This window comes from Rhea pennata, chromosome 6 (genome assembly GCF_028389875.1).
Source record: "Rhea pennata isolate bPtePen1 chromosome 6, bPtePen1.pri, whole genome shotgun sequence".
NCBI classification, from domain to species: domain Eukaryota; kingdom Metazoa; phylum Chordata; class Aves; order Rheiformes; family Rheidae; genus Rhea; species Rhea pennata.
The window spans coordinates 29,305,955-29,326,502 of NC_084668.1; the positions used below are offsets into that span (position 1 = coordinate 29,305,955).

Below are 20,548 nucleotides of genomic sequence, written 5' to 3' on the forward strand. Positions count from 1 at the left end.
TATACCTGTCATTTAACATAGAGCTTTTATTTCCTGTGGTACAGCATCTACCTATCATATCTGTATAATTACATCACAAATCTACTCTCAGAAATGAAGTAGTATAATTGCAATCTCTCAGTAATTGTAGTCTCTCGCTATTTCATAAAATCATTTTATTAATTCATTATCAGGAATTAGTTTTCACATGTAAATTTTATCGCTTTACTTACTGTTTAATCTTTATAAAAAAATCAGCCTTCTCCTGTCTCAATTTTTGAGTTTTTACATGATTAGAATTGCAGTAGGAACAATCTAACAGCCTGTTTAATATCTAACCTTATTTTGACATACAATAGGCTTTGATAAATGGGATGAGTAAATACTGAAGCAGGCTGTCAAGAGAGGTTGAGGAATCTCTATCCTCGCAGGTATTCAAAGTTGACTGGTCAGAGTCCTCAACATCTATCTCTAACTGGATCCTGCTTTGAGCAGGAGATTGGATTAGATGACCTCTAAAAGTCTTTTCCAATCTGTGTATGATTCTTTGAATTTTGTAGTCAACAACAAAAATAAACGTTTTCAGGAAAATATCTTTGCCAATTCATACATAAGAATGTAATCCTACCTGCCAAATACTATCAACTTTTATGCCTTACGAAAAGAGATCATTCAAGTAGGCGTGTTTTAAATTGTGTTATGTGCATGGTAGATCAGAGTTGTAATTATGTTAACATAAGCGTAAACACATGCAAGTCAACCAATTAGGTTGAAAATAAAAATAAAAGCAGCAAGTGGAATAGTGCGGTTGTGAAATGACTTTTCAGTGCAGGGAAGAGGAGGCATAACTGTTTTTATGATAATTTGATGGGTTTGCTAAATGACTCATATCATAGGGTGCCTGCAATAGCAGATATGATTTGATGATACGTATCTTGACATTTTTATATAAAAAGCCATTTCTTCTTTTCTTGAAAATGAGACTAAAGCTCAAGTCTTCTGATTCCCAGATCCCTTTCCAATTAACAGTGCTAGATTGTATCTCTTTTTTGGATTTTTTCAGTCTCATCTCCTTCAATCTGAGAATACACAAGTGAGATCCTTAGGGGTTCTTTACTTTTGATTTTTAAGCTGTCAAGTTTGGCAGTCAAACTTCTGTTGAAGAACTGACTTCAATATGAAAAACATAACAATCTTAGAACATCTGTAAACTGTGTTGGTAAAACTTAGTATGTATATATAATCAAATGTTTGGCTCACTGCATGTTAAAAAACAAAACAAAACAAACAAACAAAAAAACTAGCCTTGGTATTCCTCAATTCTAAACAGCCAGGTTTACAAGTTGTATGTTAAGGCCTTTTACTGGATTTCATATTCAAGATCAAATGGAATGTGCCTAAGACTTAAAATTCCGATCCTCTTTTACTTCCATTTTTTTTTAAAGATGTTTTGTATTTAATAAAGATGTTACTTTATATGTGTGCTTCTCAAGAACAAGTTCAATGTTCAAGGCTAGACTATGATATTTAGAATTACTGGTGGAGATTTACCTCTCTAAAAGGTGATGAACATGGTTCATATATTGAACACTTGGGTAACAATGTGGAATGTTTTATTGCAAAACATAGTACTAAATATTCTTAATTTGTAGTTACTTGACATTAAAATGTACCCAAAGAAAATTAGATAGTGACACATGCAAAATTCATCAAGAGCCGAACTAAGAGGAAAAAGTGCAAGTACTTTGTAAGCAAAAGCTTCATTTTAAGCATGAAGTTCAAAATATTTTGGGTAATTAACAATTACTTATAAGAGAATGTTTTTTTGACCTGGAACATCCACCACCGGTTGTTTCAATTGCATTCCTTTGTAGGCAATAACAAAAGCAGTTATTCTCTTTTTTTTCAAAAAAGAAAATACGCTTGCATATGAAAACAGTAAAAAAAAAAAAAATAATAATAATAATATACAGGCAACTTTTCTCTGTACAGTTTAGAAGTAGTACAAGTTATAGGAATGTTTGGAAAATATACAGGATAAGTAATACAGAACGGCTTTCCTGATTATCCTTATCAGGCATGTAAGGAATTATTTTCAGGAATTATTTTAAAATACTGGCAGACTGAAATGAGTACTAACTATATGCATGAAAAATCCAATGTTACAACACTTAAAAAAACCCTCCTTCAGTTCCATTGGAATGATTTTAGAGATTTTTGCAATGTTACCCTTCCTCAGGACTTGAAATACCTATTAAGTCTTGATTAATCCCAGGACGCTAGTTTTGAATAAATGTAAGTCAGTGGCTATTCAGTTTAATCTTGAACTGTGTAAAAACTAAGAAAACCCTGCAAGGTTGTACCCTTTTCTTATATGTAGATATGCTTTGTCCATATCTAACTTCAAAGGCTCCTGCATTTGGACATTGCATTAGTTCAAAATATTTATTTATTTTTTAATATACCCTTTACATTTTTATGAAGTGTAGGTGGAGGCAAACTATTGGTAGCAGTAGGCCTTTGCTTCTGAGGGGTATATTTGCTCTCACTACCAAAATGTTTCTGTGGTCATTCTAAATCTAGTCAAATGACCAAACCAACATGAACCTAATTAGTTGCTTTCTTTGTCAGTACTTAAACTATGTATGGGAAAAATAATTTCTTTCTGAATCTATAAAAGAAGCCATTAAAAACAATGAGAACATAGTTGGAATTACAAAAAAGGCAACTCGGTTGTATAATCAAATACTTTAGCATAAAATTCACTGGGAAAATGAAATACTGAATTATGAATATTCTGTATATATTTTTTCTGTCAGGGTATTATAACTATGTTTATTCAGCATGTTGTGTAAATAAATTGCTTAGTGATTTTTTTTCTATTTTGTGTTGTGTTTCAGTGTTGCTTGTCTTGCTAAAATTTTTAAAGGTTGGCCACTAAAATACATATATTTGCCAGTGAAGAAGGCTTATGCAATAGAAACTGTTACCTTTTTATAATTTCCTGAATCAATTTCTGAAGGGCATACTCTATCAAAATGTGGTTTCCTTAAAATAGTTTGCCTGTATAGCTACACTTATGTTTGGCATATGAAGTGTTGGCATGGGATGTTTCTTACTTTCTCTCTCACTCCTTTGGATGTACAGCTAAAGTTTCCATTACTTTTGTATCTGTACTGTTTACTTTTCCTCTGTTTTAGTGGTTTGGCAATACATTAATCACTGGTCTTTCTTACATTTGGTCTTGATTATGTGGGGACAATCTGATTTTCATTTTATTTTCTTATAATGAGACTGTTTAAGTCTGTATCATGATAAAAGTTTGGATACTGCCTCTGTATATAAATGCAGCTTCCAAAGTTCAGTGGATTCCTGGGAGCACTAGTTTACCTGACTTGTTTTTTTTTGGTTTTTTTTTGTTTTTTTGTTTTTTTTTTGTTTTTTTTTTTTATGACATAGAGTGTATTTTTACTATTGGTACTACTTAGAGTAGCCTAGATTAGCTGTACACATGGCCATCATGTGGATTACCAGTTGCATAGTTAGCACCATCAGATTTTCTGGTAGAGTGAACAGTAAATCATTTTTGAACACTAAAGAACCTTTGAGAGGGGAGAGGGTGTTTTTTTCTATTATTTTAGGGATGGCTGAAGTTTCTCAAGGATTTTTTGAAGATTTCTCTTTGAGTAAGATGCTTAAGCAGAGAAGGCAGTTGTGACAACTCCATGACTTCACCTTTAGATAGGAAAATAACAGGAATATTCTGACAAAGAACTTAACAGAGAGGATAATGAAATATGAAAGAAGCAGAGTTCAAGGGCGTTACTAAAAGGGAAAGGAGAATGGTTGGGAGAGAGAAAAGCAGCCCAAAAGGAACTATGTTCCTCCCTTAACCATAAGTATCAGGAAGATTTCAGCTGTGCTTTTGCTGGAGGGCAAGAGGGTTGTCTTGCTAGTTCCTTCGAAATCTTCATAGAGTTCCTGAAGAAGTAGATCATCCTGTCAAGGAGATGTAATACGTATGTGCACACACAGCTCAATCTTCCTCATTGTAGCAGTGTTGCCAAAAAATCCCTTTTTAGCCAGTCCTAGTGCATTAAAGATACTGACTAATTTTAAGTTCTTAGTGATAGAGAGGTGTAGGTCACATGTACCTGTTATCCTCATTGAAGACTTTAACGTGTGGAAAAAAAAACAAAAATAAAAAACAAGATAGAAGGTAGAACTGTGTGCATAGTTCCAATAAACAGTTTTGGAATATGTTTAGGTACATCATTTGGTCTGTGTTGTCATTAAGACTGCTTGCCAGATGTGAAGACCTGCATATTTTTTATTTGCTCTGGAACTATTTTCTGCTCTTTCAATTTTATAATGTTCTATATCCCATTCAGTGAGATTTTGTTCACTAGGGTTTAAAATTTTATGATGTTTATGATTTAAAAATAAATCTTGAAATTGCTGATGTCAAATTTTGTATTACTGAAGGAAGTACTAAATGAGCTGAAGACAAGTTTAGTGTAATTAGTAATGCTTTTATGGAACTGTATGAATTAATGAACTAATGTATCCTTGATAGTTCCAAATCTCAAATAGCTTATGATGCTTAGTTTTGTAACTAACTGTGTAACTTCCAGTTCTAGGTCACAGATTCCTGCTGCACTTGCATACTGTGGCTGTTGTTACATTACTGACTTGAATATGCTACTAAAAACACTTACTTTATTAACCCATTTATGTGGTTACTGTTGGTATATGGTACAATGATTGAAATCAATGTCTTGAGACACCTGGTTAAAAGCATTTTTTGAAATGATCTCTTGTTAAGAAACTAAATCATGCTATGTTTTCTAGTATAAAGGAACCAGTTGGTCCTTCAACATCATACTAGGTAGAATTGAGTCAGAAGCAGATCCTTTCACAGGCGTGTGGTAACATCTAATGACAGCAGGGACCCAGTCCGCTTAACTCATGTGTTAGCTTTGTTATGTTGCAGCGGGGCAAAGAACCGTTGTCGTACTGTTCTCTTGTGTTGACAAAATGGGACCCAAATTTGAAAGGGGTAATGTCAACCCTATCAATATTGTGTTCAGTGTTACACAGTGGGAAATTCAGAAGATATACTATTACCATATGACATGGTAATTTAATATATTTAACTATTTTTTCTATTTACTTCATAAGACCATTAAGTTTCAGAAGTTGAAGTTGTGTGTAAAACTCTAGATACATGCTGCTGTTAGAAAGGAAACTTTTACGGTAATCAAACGAATAGGTAAGACTTCCTAAAATCCTTTGTAACATGATTCTGTTCAACGAAAGGGAGGGGCGTTAGGACACTGATTTTGATCTCTCCCTATAATACACTTTTATTGGCAGCCTTGTGAACTAGGAAGTTGCTGGACTCCCAAGTAGCTCTTTGCCTAACTGATAAGTCTTATTTACAGATCAGTTCTTCGAAGACCATGTGAGAATTTAAATGAGGAACAGACAGGCATTTTGAAAGAGCTTTTTAAATACGCCTTGTGAAAGCACAAGGTAAAACAACCAAGAGAGCACAGATTGATCGCTCCTAAGACTGTATTCTTTAGAGAAAGGCGCTCTTTCCTCCTTTTGCGTTTTCTGAATTTGGTATTTTGTACTTTTTCGAGCCTTGTGTCACCCCTGGCTTTGTGCCTTCTGTTTGTTGTTTTCCGTTGTTGCACTTTCCTGCTGGACCTGTCCTGTCTGTGGGCTGTGAGCGTGAAACAGCTGTGGGCCTCGCTGTGAGACATGCCGAGGGCTTCCTGGCAGAGCAGCACTCCGCGTGGCACGGGATGAGGTGTTGTGATTCCACGCAGCAGTGCGAAATAAATATGTTAATGAAACTAAATGTATTTCCAAACTGGTCATATAAAGCGCTACATATTTTGTCTCAACATATCTGGTACCAAACTACCTAAGACTTAACATTCATTTATCAGATAATAATGAGGAAGCATATCTGTTACAAATTTTATATCACTACATTATTGTATTGAAACCTTTCAATATATGTTTGTCATCCTTATATTTCTGCTGTTTTGTATCCTATATGCATTTCAGTAGTTTCTTTTTTGTGTGTGTGAGATAAACATGCTTCTGTATGGAGACTATCAGCCTCTGCTGTTTTGTGTTTCAGGGAAACAATTTAACTGTTTGCATTTAGTATCTTCCAGTGTTTAACTATTGTGAGATCTATTTTGCCATATATATTTAGGAGCAAGTGTTATATGGTAGTGGGAGAATGACGCATTGCAAGTCTTTTGTAGTTGTAGCATAGTGACGCTTTTGAAATTTTAATCAAAATTATGCAAGTCTTTTGTCTTCATTTTTATTGTCATTCCAAATCTTCAGTCTTGCAATTCCAACTTAGTAACAGAAGTATTTGTAATTACAATAAAAAGATTATTTTTCTTATAAATTGCTAATTTTAAATAGTTTTGTGGTGTTCATCGTTAGTGATCTCCTAAATATGTTTATGTTGTTAAATTTGGACACTTGTGTCCTAAACCTGGCTTATTTGTAAAGAAAGGAAAGAAAAACTGACACAGTTCAAAAATTTGATGTGTTTTGTTTTCTACATAATTATGAAAAAAATTATTTAAAATCATTGATCAAACCCTCATCTAATAGAGTTATGCCAGACTTTTAATGAAATAATGGTGTCTTAACAGTTGGTCAACAGTGTATGAAGAAAATGAAAGTAGACTTCAAATTTTTCATTGCATGTATCCACCAGTGTTTCCTCCTGGGCAAGCTAGAGGGATTTTTAAGCAAGGTACCTACAGCACAGATCCAGTTCCCGCATTCTGGATGTATAACCGCTTACCCTGGCCAAAAACAACTGTCTGCAGAAGACATCAGTCCCTTCCATTAAGATTCAAAGATGAATCTTTCCTTCTCTGTAACCTTGTTTTAACAGTGCAAAGCTATTTTGCTTAGATTTTAAGGCGGGAATTACAACTTGGACCCAGTAGAAGGATTGGTGGTAGGGCATGTTTATGGTTTTTTTAAATCAAATATTTGAAGACATTTCCTTTTTGCTTTTCCTTCAAGGATGAGTGCTAAAAGCTGTTTTTAGTGTAACTAGACAAGAATTCATTTCTGTAGAAGCTTTTTAGGGTTGCAAATATTTCTTATACAGGCAAAACTTAAGGTAGTATGATGGGGGCTTTTTTGTTTATTTTTATCGAAGTAGACAAAGCCTTCTGTCTCACTCTCAATATACAGTGAATCTTGGTGGAATATATAGTAATGTATTTACCATTAATGCGAGACAAGCTAGGTTCAGCTCCTTGTCTGTCTAATTCAGACCAAGACCTTGAAGTTATTTACATCTATGTTGTCATCTTAGATGACTGCTCTTAACATCTGCCATTAGGCATTTTGGTGAGGGTATTATTTGTTTGCCTCTCTTTGAAGCTGTTCTGTGGTTTGCTGGTAAGGAGCTCTGGAGAGCCTGAGAATCTTGTAGTCCTCAACATTTTTTTATTTCCCAGGCAGCCAAAGAAGTTTTAGTCTGTCCTGGATCCTGGGCACAGTAGTAGAGGTATGAGGATGCGGATTCCTTTGTAATTGCAACAAAGGATCTCAATTTTTATAGCATTTGATTTGTTCTCTAAGTTAAATTAATTATTCATACACACAGAGAAGATTACAGGAGCCACTACTGTCAGTAAATGTTCACGTTTTCAAATTCCTTAGATGATGAAATGTAGCAAATAATAAAATGTAGTAATGTGAACCTTACAGTTTGTGCACAGTGAACTTCTATTGTAAGAAGATCTTAGTTCAGTTAAATTTTTCTTTCAAAGTTGGTGGGATATAAATGGTAGTTGTTGCCTCATACAGAGATCACAGTGAAAGAAAATTCGGGCCTATGTAGATAACCATCAGAGTAACACTCCTTCCTGGATATGTGCTTAACTGCTAATTTCCATGTGCAAATATGAGATATTGCTGATATTTTGGTAGAGAAAAACATTTGTTAATGCATCTGCCACACTCGCATTTGGAAAGATGTATGCCTTCATTTTGTTCTGATGCAATCAAGGAGCAAGTCATCTTTATTCCAGTTAATGCTGGACTACCTTTCATTGTTTTACATTTTCAAATTTTATTTTAAAACGTTTTGGAATTCTCTATCTTGTCACTATAATGCTGAACAGCAGGTTGCAAAAAAACTTTTTGAAGAATGAAATGTATTTTTTCTTCTTTCCCTGGCATTACCATGTTCTGTTCCTCAGAATGTTTTCTCTTTCTGTAATTCCTTTTCAGCTGCTGCACGTAAAGTGTGATAACGATGAGCATATGTTTCAAAGACCCTCTGCTTTTTTCTGGTGTAGCAATGAGGATTCACCTCCTTGTTTAGATATGTCTTCCATTGCCCTTACTCCTAGGAGTTCTCCTGACTCCTGACTACCATCTGGATTTTTAATACCACCACCTTCAAAAAGTGGTCTTCAAAAGCCAGCCAGTGAATACAGCTACCCAAGACCTCGTGTAATCCTGCTGTGCAAAAGTTTTTACTTTTTCTAGGCTTCTGATGTTCTCTGTTTATTAACTTGTATTAAAACTGTGCATTTTGGACAGTGGTTAGAAGACAGATGAGATGTATCTTAAATTCTCTCCTGATACAAATACAGAATTTGTGAAGATTTATTTCTGCATAGCTTCCCCCTGACCCCATCCCAAAACCAAAAATTCTTATTTTTCCAACATTTTAAAACTAATCCATTAATGAATTACTTCTGTGTTACCTATCAATCTTTTGTTGAACTCATACTAAGAATAGTTATTCAAAGCAAATAATCTAAAGGTTGGATTTGAATGGCTTTTTTTCCTTTGATTAATAGAAAACTGTCAGCCATTAAATATCTTTTAATATACCTTATAAAAAACTGTGCAAAATGAAGATTGAAAATTATCATTAAATGTGAAATATGCATATTGCCTGCTATTCGTAGCAATATGTTAATGCTCAACTTTTCTGTTTGCAAGTAACATTTGGCTATATTTGGCAAACATGATTTTCTGCATGTGTTCACTAAATAAAAATGCTTCTCGTGCTCATATAGATTTAGAAAAATACATTTTTAAAGAACTAAATTATATTTTTGCTTAACTTTACTAAGCTAACTTAATTTGTATCCGTAGTATCAAAATGTCCAGCAACTTCAACAAAATGACACATAAATAATGTCAGTGAGAAGTTTGTTTTGACAGGAAGACTCATTTAAGACTAAACAAATACTGTTTATTTCTCTAGCTTCTTTGTAGCCATAAACACTCTAATAAATGCAGGAAGATCTATTATTGTTTACTAACTCCAAGTTATTCTAGGATTATCCATCAATGTCAGTGGAAAGTGTAGGCTAATACACAGCATATACCTACTGTCACTGAACCTAGTCCCACATTCTTGATGCAGACAACGCCTGTCTACACTCAGTTTTGTTTGTTTGAAGGATATGGAGTTCACTATGGGTTTATTTTGGGTCAGAGCACATACATTGCCTTGCTTTGTGTGGGGGCAGATGACCTCCAGCTATCTCTTCCAGCTTGAGCTATTCTGACTCCCTGAGATTAATGCAAGTCCTATGAACATCATACTAAAAGACTCATGTCTAAACAGTGTTCACTTAAATCTTCACAACAGACAGTCCTTAGAATTATTAGGCCAGCTCCTTTTGAATGCAGAAAGATTAGTGTGTGTGTGTGTGTATAGAGGTCTTATAAATTAGTTATTTTGTAAAGCAAATTCAGCTCTGATTTTGGAGGGAATAGTATGGCTGAGAGAATTGCTTTTTAAAAACATCAGACTAAAAAGCAACATGTGAAATGCAGATTGTTCATGTTTAGCACTTCAGTGTACCTAGATAGAAATATCCCAAGTTTCTGGAGGTAATGAACACTTCTCTACTAACCCAGATTTCAAATATGAAATTTCAAAATTCATTTAAAAATAGGTAATATAAGACTTCCTCATCTGTTAGTTTTTTTAAGCACTGTATTCAGTGGAAGACCATGGTCCATGTCCTTTGCTTCTCTGCAGCCACTGCAAAATCCAGAGAGAGGTAGTTCAAGGCTGCCTATGGACTTGCCTTAGAAATTTGTCACATCTTTACTGTGAAAGAATTGCTACAGTAGGTGAAGCACAGACACTAAAGGAAGTAGTATTCCCAAAATAAGTTTTAGGTCTTTGAAATTCTCACGGACTAGCAATGATGAGAGTTAGCAATTTGCCAGGCTGTGGAAGCAGCATTCTACATAAAAGAACCTATCTGACCTATTTAACCTGTGCAAGTATTATGGTTAAAATGGATCTTTTTTTAAAAAGTAGCATATTGTGCCTGGCAGGTTCGTCTTTCTATTACTTAGTAATGTAGGTTTTCATTTGTCCAAGTAATAACATTAACATGCAAACTAGTTTTGTGCATATATTTTACCCTGAGTTTTTCAGTCTAAGTTTTAATCTATTTCATCTGTTTTTAGTGTTTAGTTTGTTTTGACTTAGCTGTGCCTTGTTTATGTCCTGAAGTAATGGACTGATGGCAGGAGGAATGAAGCATTAAAAAATAAATAGGGCTGTAAGAACTATAGTAATTGAGTTAAAAAGGGGGTGGGAGGAGAGGTTGTTTATCTAGTGTTTTTTAAACCTGCCAAAAATGCTAGGCTTTACTAATGAAATCTCTTCTGCTTGGTATTCAAGGATGAGAAAGTTTTATTTCGATTTTTATATTCAGTATATTGCATTTCTAGGTTGCTACTCAATAAAGATAACACTTGAAGCTTTGGTTGCAGTAGCTTTCTTAGACTGTCAAATAAGTAATCACGTAAGGAAGAACTAGTAAAGAAGAAATGCTGGGATTGCTTTTTTTTTTTTTTAAGTTCAATTATTGGTTCTATGCATTCAGTGCTATAGCATATTGCTGTTGCCTTACTATCTTAAATGGGTCTTGTGAACAATATCTCCATTCACACTGTTGTGTTCTGTTCTTTGTGGAATATAGAACTGCTTGTCTCCAGGCTTTTCAGGTTCAACTGTGATATGTTTCTGACTGTACCAAATGTGCTGAAAAGCAAAAGCAAAAATGCTGCTTATGTATTGGAGAGTTTGAGCATGTTTCATAGACTCTGAACTGCAAAATGCCATTTGCTTGGTGTCAGGAGCGGGATTTTGCATGCTGATGTTGAGGGGGTTGTTTCTGTTTTGCTCGTTTTTTAAAAACTTTTTTGAAACTGTTGCTCTTATCTGCATGCTGAAGAATTCAATATTGTGATTTTTTCTTTAATGTGAAATACTGCCCTAATACTTATTGTCCTTATTGTAGGCAGGCAGTGTGATACCTAAATCACCCTCTACTGACATCTTTGATATGGTTCCCTTTTCTCCCATATCCCCTCAGTCATCAACACCTACTCGCAATGGCACACAGCCTCCTCCAGTACCCAGTAGATCTGCAGAGATCAGTAAGTTTTGTAACTGAGCTAATTTTTGCTTACATTTTATTTTTTGATAAAGCATCTGAAAACATTTATGTACATTTTGCATGACAAGCCAAATACGTTTTTTTGTAAATCACACTTGATAATGCTACTTCATTTTATACCGTCTTCCCCAAAGACTTTGCTGTTGCTGCCAAGTGACACTATGAACAGATTTATTTACTTGCTGAAACTATTATATTAACAGTTTAAGGGAGTTGGGGAATATAACTTGGCTTTTCTTTTACAGTACATTTTTTGTAGTTAATTCAGGAAATATTTTGACTTTCTATTACATCTTTTGATATCAAGCCACAGGTTTAGCGTCTACATTTCTCAGGGAGACAGCAGGTGAAGTAAGTATGGTGAAGATGATGCCGAAGGGAGAGCTGAAGAACCTCCTGAAGAAGTAGTGAAGGCATAATAATTTTATTATTTTTCATATCATCTACAGCTTTGTTTTTCAGCTGCAGTAGATGGGCCTCTCCAGATTTGTGGACCACTTCTAAAAGATCTCTAGCAGATGATTAGGAACAGCAAGTTTATTTTCCAAAAGCTTCAAGGTAGTTAGGGAAAGATTTTCACCTTTACTAGAAAACTTTTAGAAGTCCAAAAATAAGTTTTAAAAGCCTTGGAAACCACTGAGTGGGGAATGGGGATAGGAGCAAACACATTTAGTAGTAAGCAAGGAGAAAGACTGCCATCTGTTTTCCAGTGTCGACCTTGATTCCTGACTTCCTCTGAGCAACATACGTGCGATTCATCTGTTACGTAGGGATGACACTTGTGCTGCTCAAGCAAAATGTGCTTTTCAAAACTCAAGTTCATCTTTCATGTCAATGGGCCAGCTGGCAAATCGTAACACTGCATGGGAAAAATGGATCTCATTTTCAGGAAATCAAGTAATGCATCAAGTACCTTGAATTCTTCAAAGTATTTATTAGGAAAAAAAATGGCATTAGGAGAACAATTTTGCTTTTCACAAATTAAAAAGCCCAGATTTGACAATTCTGCTTCTCACTTCCCCTTCAGGGGTTTAGGTTTGAACTTTAAGCTCTGTGGTTGATTATGTTGATTCTATCTTTCCTTATTTACAGACGCACCCTAGAGCCGGCTGGAACATTACAATTCTATTCAAGAAAGATTTTAAAATTTCCAAATTTTGTTTTGAAAAGGTCTGAATGACTTGTCGTAGAATATCTGGTCACTCAGTGAGTCTTGGGCACTAGGATGTGATAAAGTTCAGATCTCAGTACTCCTTAATTCAGTGTGTAGTTTTGAAGCATACTTGATCATACCCAGTGCTACTGTCTTTCTCTTACAAAATTCCAGCTTATATTTGAGACTCTCCCTAGCAAAAGCTTGAGACCGCTGCATTCTTATGGAAGAGGGAGTGTGAGCTGCTTAGATTATGTGTGTATACACACATATAAACACACATGCATGCACGCACATATATAAATGTATATGTATATTTATAACCCAACAAGCTATGTTAGGCACTCATGTTTTGCACCAAAATAGGGAGTTGTAACTGATGTCTTTTCCTTATACCTTTCAATATATGTTTGTCATCCTTATATTTCTGCTATTTTGTATCCTATATGCATTTCAGTAGTTTTTTTTTTTTGTGTGTGTGAGATAAACATGCTTCTGTATGGAGACTATCCTTATACTGAAAGTAGGTGAAACTAAGAGTTACCTCTTGCAATTTTCCTGCTACTGAACTCAGAAATGTTGTCATTAGAAAAAGCCCAATAATTAGACATAAATGGAAAACTAGTTAGAATAATGTGTGTAATGCTTGCTTTTAGAGATAGCAGTAAGTCATTTTAGTGCAAAGAAATGCAAGAGTTGTGTTCTTTACTGTTTTTTCATAAATACATTCCTTGCATGTTTTCTAAGGGTTGGTGTTGAAATTGGCTGCTTTTAGCTGTCTGATCTCACAGAAGGCTCTCAGTTCCTCAGTAAAAAGAAACTATGGAAATAAAGAAAGTAAAAATGTATGACATAGTGACAAATCGACCTAATAAGGATGTAAAGTCTAATGACTTTCTTCCCAGTACAGGTTAGGTTGACCATCAAAACTGCTACAGACCTGAAGGTTACTAGGTAGGGAGCATCAAAGCATGTAAGACACTGGTCATACTGGAGCAGTTTCATTTGGTCTGTAAAAGAAGCAAGAGACCAGGTAGATTCTAATTTTTATATTAGCTTATCCTAGTCAAAGTGTCCTTAGCACAAAGGTGGTCTGCCTCTGCCAGTAAAGCTCAGACTTTACTGACTCAGATAGGCTTTTGGAATAAGCCTGTTGGATTGGAGCCATCTTCTATTCCTGTAAGACAATTTGTAGCTATATGGCCAGTTTTTGAGGTATATAATCAATAAAGTTCCTGCTTGTTTCTGTACTTCATGATAGCTGCTTATTGTTTAATATTGTGCAGTGCAGCCTGATAACACTAAATGATTAGATTAAAACGTATGGAGAATATCGTGAATGAAAAAAATGTTGAAGAGTCTTGACTATTGTAGGGCTAGAATAAATAGATGTTTAGCTCAGTACACATTCTTCAGCATTAATAACAAGGGGTAATACTGCAATATGGATTCACTTAATATAGAAAATACTTTGCAGTGTTGTGTGTAGTGCTGCATAGTCAATTGTAAGCTTTCATCTTATGTTACAGGCAATGTTTTCGGCTAAAAGACAAAAACAGCTGATAGTTTCAAAGATATTAATATAGAACCTTTTACTTTCATAGTTTTAAGCAAACATAGTTTTAAACTAGGCAGTATACTTCTCAGGTTTCCTGCTAGGCCAGTGTGCAGATTAGGAGATAAGATATGATTTTTAACTTTCTCTCCAGCAGTACCAAGGCTGTATTAACTTTGTTCTGCAATTGTTGCAGTCTGTGTGGCTGAATTTTGATAGCAAAATGATTTCCATACTGGTTTGGGTCAATCAAATGTGGACTAGAACAACTGTTTTTAGATAGCATTCTTATAGGGGAAAAAATTCCCATTACTGAGAAAAGGGAGGGAAAAAAAAAAAAAGATTAATTGGACTATCAGATAAAGTAGAACTAGCATTACAGTGTTCTGGGAAGAAACAGAAGGTTCTTGGACAGGGTGGTTCTTGTCCAAACCAAAAAAACCTCACCTCCTTCCCCCAACCAAAAGCATACTAGAATTAAGGAAAGGTGAAAGTGATAAGCTATACGGTATTGACAAAGAGAAATTTTCAGTCATTCCATTAATGGCTCTAAGTTTAGTGGAATTCTGGGGTAAGTGGCCTTCAGTGGTCAGTCACCTATTTCTCATTCTTTCTTCCTTGATCGTTAATCCTATCCAAGATTTCAAAACTCTAACAATTGGTTTTAGTTACTGCAAGCTGTGCATTGAGGAACTGTTGAATGAAGAGTTTACCTTCCCTGAGCAAAGGGTAGTGGTTTGTTTTTGCAAAGAAGTCCTTTACTGGTGACGGGAGGTAGCAGACAGGGGACCTGAAGACTGGTTTGTTTGCAACTGTATGTTTCTGGTATATTAAAATTAGATTTCACAATTGATGTACAGTTGTTCTATCTTCAATTCTGAAAATCCCATATGCGCTGATTCTAGAACTCACTTAACTAGTATTACTTAAATTGGAGCTGCTTCTTACCGGTTCCCTAAAATCCCTGAGGAAGGTAAAAGCATGAATGGAAACGGAGGCTTAAACAGTCAATGGTATTTTGGGGAAAATATTTGAGTATTAACATTTGGAATGCTAATCTAGACCTGACTTTCAAATTTAGATGTTAATATTTTCTTTTAATTGATAACCCATTGCATGCTTGGATGTGCCATTATTCAGCTTTTTGAGGAGATGTCATCTTTTAAAGAGCTGTTCTTACAGACCATACCTTTTCTCTCAGTGACTCATTTTTCTGTTATTCCAGAGAGAGACCTTTTTGGAGCAGAACCTTTTGACCCTTTTAGTTGCGGAGCGGGAGATTTCCCTCCAGACATTCAGTCCAAACTAGATGAGATGCAGGTAACTACTGAATTACCAATTTTGTAGTTTTTATTGCCACATGAATATTTCTGAAATATATTTTTATAGTATGTTAAAAATATATTCAAAATTGAATGCACAAAGGAAAAAAAGTACTCTTTGAATTAGAACTGGAATTTGCCTGCCTAGGAATCCTTAAAAACATTAGCCCATGGTATTAATACAGACACCTGCACCAATTCAAGGTTTCTTAGCAGCACAATCAAAATGGATGCTGCTGCCCCTGCCTAGGAAGGGATTGAATTGGAACAAGTTGCTGAGGCGAGAGCCTGAGAAATAAATACGCTGATTTTACTATCCTTTGGTTTAGTCACCATCACCATACATATACCGTGATGTTTCCCTTAGTGGCAGCAGTCTGGGTTTCCATAGGATTGGCATAAGCAAAGTAGGAGCAGGCGCCATGGCAATTTTTTGCTGCATATAAAAATAGCTGCCTTTGACTGTGGTACTCTGGGACACTTAAACTGTTCCAACCTTTCTCAACTGATGTTTTTTCATGATAAAATGTTAATTCTGAAATACTGTATGATACCAACCTGATCTTTGTTGAGTTAAGATTTAATTTCTGTTTATTTTCCAAAGTATAATTTTGAATTCCTATTCTATGTGGAATTTCATTTTCCATGCTAGTTTTAGGACAGCACCACTAGCAAGTTCAGCTCAGATAGGAATTTTAGTTTCTTACTCACATACACTCTGTCCCACGTAATTCACACAGTAACTAAAAGCCAAAACCAACTTTTCACTTCAATTAAAATTGCTTGTGTTTTGTGAATGCCATAATGTTACTCCTAAGCTCTTCAGCACAACAAAAAGAAATCTTGTAGTACTTCACATTGATACATTTCAGTGTATCCATTGTGTATAGTCCATTGTAAAAAACACTATCCTATAGTATCTGTGGGTACTGGAAAAATCCTATGACTACAGTTAAACATCGTGCACTAAGGATTCTTTTCACAACGTTTTGATGAAATTTTGCATTGTTACAGTATTAGACATGGTAATTGCTATCACTTTATAAAACTGGAACACTGGAAGGCTATGTTATCAAAGATTTTTGAAGTCAAAGTGGAGCAGTCTAATCTCTGTTTCTACTCTGTTGGCTTGAACAAAAACTCGAAACAAACAAGAAAAAGACCTCCAAACCTTACGGTTTTCCTATGGCCTACTGAAAAGAATCTTGCATTTGTCAAGTATTCCCCCCTTGCACACATGCTTTATTTTTCCAGCTTTCCTGTGTGTTTTTTATTTTATTATGCTTGCATACCAGTCTGGCATACTCTGATGCCCTCAATGAAAATTAATGAGTGGTATTTGTGTAGGTACAAAACTTATTCATGAATAGTCCAATTGAGATCAAGGGTATAGCTGCTCAGATGTGAAAGTTCACTTCTGATTTTGGCCAAAGCAAAAACTTTGCACATTTAACTATGACATCCTTCCATCACTTTGTAAATCACCACTGGTAGATTTAGTTGCCAGGGATGTATAAGCTCTTTTTGTAGAGGATGTTGCTGTGAATCAGTGGTCATGCATAATACAAATTGAAACATATTTTTACTAATATCTCTTTTATCTTCTTATGCTTCCCTGGGTGCCTAGCGTCAGCGATGGTTGGTATATCATATTTTAATAATGGTATTTAAAGTATTTACAATTAAAATGTGCATGTGTTCATGTCTCTGTGTGTATATATTCTTTGTGTGTGTATATATGTATGTATAGTCTTTTAAGATTTGTATTTGTATTTTATCCGTGTGATTCTATGAAGAAGGGATTTTTAAGACCTACAATTTTTGTTCTAGGGAAAGCTGATTTTATTTTTCTTCAGTCTGTCTTGTCAGCCCATTATGTTAAGCCTTAGTTTTCACTGTTGTTTGTTTTCCATTTTCACTAGTGAAGTCTTAATACCCAGTTTTCATTATCAGATTATTGTTAGTGGAATGGTCTTTATGAAGAGTGACATTCGGTTTTGTATTTTAGAAGCAAAATTTTTTCGTAGGTTTCTATGCTAATCTGTTCATATTTGTAAATGTATTTGTTTTAAATGGAAATAAATATTTAAAAGATTATAATGAGCAAAAAGATAGCTCTGCTAGAGTTCTACGAGTGTGAGAGACAGCCTATAAGGAAGAGCATGAAATGGACACTAGAAAAGATAAAGCCACAGAAATGCCATGTGCTCTGAGAACTGTAAGGAACATTAAAGAAAACTGTAGTTCCACTTTTTTAAAATATGCTGAAAAGTAAAGTTTAAGAGGTCTGAGGTCTTTTATATTATAAAAGTTAAGCCTGAGTTTCAGTAAATATGTTTGCTTAAATATGTGAGGGCCAGTTGTTTACCAGCACATCTGAGAGTTCAAATTATAAAATTACTCTGAGAGCGCGCTGTTGAATACAGCTTGTCGGACACTCGTAGAGTGACCAGCAAGCTACCTGGGTGCCAGCCAGGGACAGGCTGGCTGGAGCAGCTCAGTCCAAACTTTTACCCTGTTTCTAATGTAGAGCCGTGTAGCATGCCTCAGCAACGTATGCCAGTCTGCAGAAAAGCTGTCCCAGAGCACGTGTAGGCTGGGAGATGTGTGAGCAAGATGGGGAAAAAAAAGCATAGCAAAAGAGAAGAGGTGCTGGGGAAGAAACTTTAGGTAGCAGATGCTTTTAATTTTGGATCCAGTATTCTGAACCTAATGAGATTAGGTGAAATTCCCTGACCTCTGGGTAATTGTTTTCATGCCTAAACTTTAGTGAGGAGCCAGATTTCACAGTTAAGCTCTTTCTACTCCAGCTTGAAATTCAAACATGTGCTGAGATCTGAATTTAACAGCTCAGGCCTCTCTCTGATGACTATCCAATCTCCTGTATCCCCCACACTAATGCTGAAACATATTTTCATCCTCTCTATTTTAACTGTATCCAAACATTAATAAAACAAATGTGTCTATTTTTCCAGAAATTTTGTAGTGAGGGGAAATTTCCTTCCATCATGAATCATACCAGCAGCAGCTGCTATAACTTATAAAAATTTTGAGGTAGTTGATATCGTAAAGCTTCCAGGAGCTGCAGACCATTCTCCCTGTATAGCCTGAAGCAGTCAGCAGGCTTGTATTATTTCCATCTGAAATAAGTTATGCTCAGCCCTCTAGATTATCTTCACAGAGACGTATAAATTTATCATTGGTTTCTTGGCACTTGGTTCCTTAAGCCCACAGAGCGCAGCCAGACTGTGTGGTGATAAAATGAGTTAACCTCAGAGAGCCACAAGGATTGACTTTGAGAAAGCAAATGTACTTTGTGATAGAATGGAAGTACTTTGTCTTTTATTATGCATCTTTATTTAACTGTGAAGTAACATCATGAAGTAACAAAAAAATGGGGATTTTCGAGGAGGTGGTTTGGGGTTATTTTTAGTGGAAGTGATCTCTGCTCCTCTCTTCTAGAGACTAATCCTGTCTCTTGGTACAGTATTGTCATTTTCTTGGGTAATTAAAATGTTCAATAATCACCTTAGAAGTAAAACAGTTACTTCATGCTGTCTTTATTCAGGTACGAGCACAGAAACAGGACACAGTATAGATGCACACTTTAGAGCCACTCTTGTTCCCACTTCTGTCCAATGTCAGAGGATGTTTTTCTGCATTCCCTGAAAGTCAGTAGATTTTAAATGTTTTCTGACTAAATTAGGAGTTTCTGTTGCCTGAACCTTTGAAGTACAGGAAGCCATGGCACGCATGTTGTTTTAATGAGCCAGCAGTGTGTTATGCTAAGAATCATGTTATTGGAATGTGGAGTTCTTTATTTCAGAAGGCAAAATATTTAAAATACCATATATTAAATTGAGTGATACATGTGTATATACAGTACTTACCAGAAGCAAGAGCTGCCTATATATGTCACTTTTAAGAAAAAATATTCCTCCTGTTAACCTAGTTTAATAGAAAATGATAAATCAGAGTTGATTATCTGTTCTCCTTCCCAGTCATTCCTACTGACATTGTTATTTTTTCAGCTGTGAGTGCTGGATTTTGGAGTGGAGAGTTGAAAGCAGGCATATGCTGTATCGTATATGTCATAATAATCATACAGCACCTTAAAATAACCATAAGAATTGAGAAGTGTGCGTATGAACAGTGTTCCTGGAAGTGGACATAAAGCTGTAATTGTTCTGCATTACTTTAAGAACCACAGCATAGGATACTTCATTTACATTAGTCACAATTCAACTATGTTTCAACATAAGAGACTATTTCCTTACAAACCTTCTCTTCCGACAGCTTGGTTGACTAGAGCTGGTTGGATTTTGTGGATTTTTTGTTTATTTGTTTGGTTTTTTGTTAGTGTATCATTTCTTTGCCAAAGAATAATTTTTGCAGATTCCAAAATTATTTAAGAAGTGAATTTGCAAAGCTTTTGGGATTGGGAATGGAGATTGCTGTGGGAGATCTGAAATCTGTGCTTTCTTGATCTGTAGGAATTTGATTGCAATCACTTTGCCCAGGGGTCTGCTGGGCTAAGATGTTCTGAATTTCTCCCTTTTGAGTGCTGCATTTGATTTAATGGGAATGTTGGCCTTGAGTATCCTGGTTTATACTGCTGTACACTACTTCCCCTCCTCCTAAATGTTCATGAAAAATCTGGATTTAGTATTCTTTTAAAGCCTGAAAAATATCCAGATGGATATTCAGATTGTCTTACTCTATCTGTTTTAACCTTGTGGTTATCATGAAGGTATGCTGGTTGAAGGTATGATGGTTTAACAACTGTAGTATCTAACGCTGTGATGTGATAGTGGATTTTGTGTTATTCAACATGTGACCATTGAAATGTTATGTTCCTGTTACACAGCTAGGTGCATAAGCAATTTTTAAGGATTCACATCCTTAATAGTGCAGTTCCTAACACTGTAAAAGTATAGTCTACTTATAAATTCTGCCTATTATATAAGCTGGATTCTCAGGCATGGTACTAATACAGCAACTGCATCAGTATTTTTGTTGTAGAACTGAT

The 20,548-nt window shown here is 35.3% G+C and overlaps 1 protein-coding gene across 5 annotated transcripts in view; it reads left to right on the forward strand.

Moving 5' to 3' along the window:
• GULP1 (GULP PTB domain containing engulfment adaptor 1) overlaps positions 1-20,548 on the forward strand; it is a 122,789-nt gene that overhangs the window by 97,981 nt on the left and 4,260 nt on the right. For all 5 annotated transcript variants that reach the window (XM_062578479.1, XM_062578481.1, XM_062578478.1 and 2 more), the window contains 2 exons: positions 11,331-11,469; positions 15,423-15,517. In XM_062578479.1, the coding sequence (XP_062434463.1) occupies positions 11,331-11,469; positions 15,423-15,517 (234 nt within the window). The remainder of the gene's footprint in view (positions 1-11,330; positions 11,470-15,422; positions 15,518-20,548) is intronic.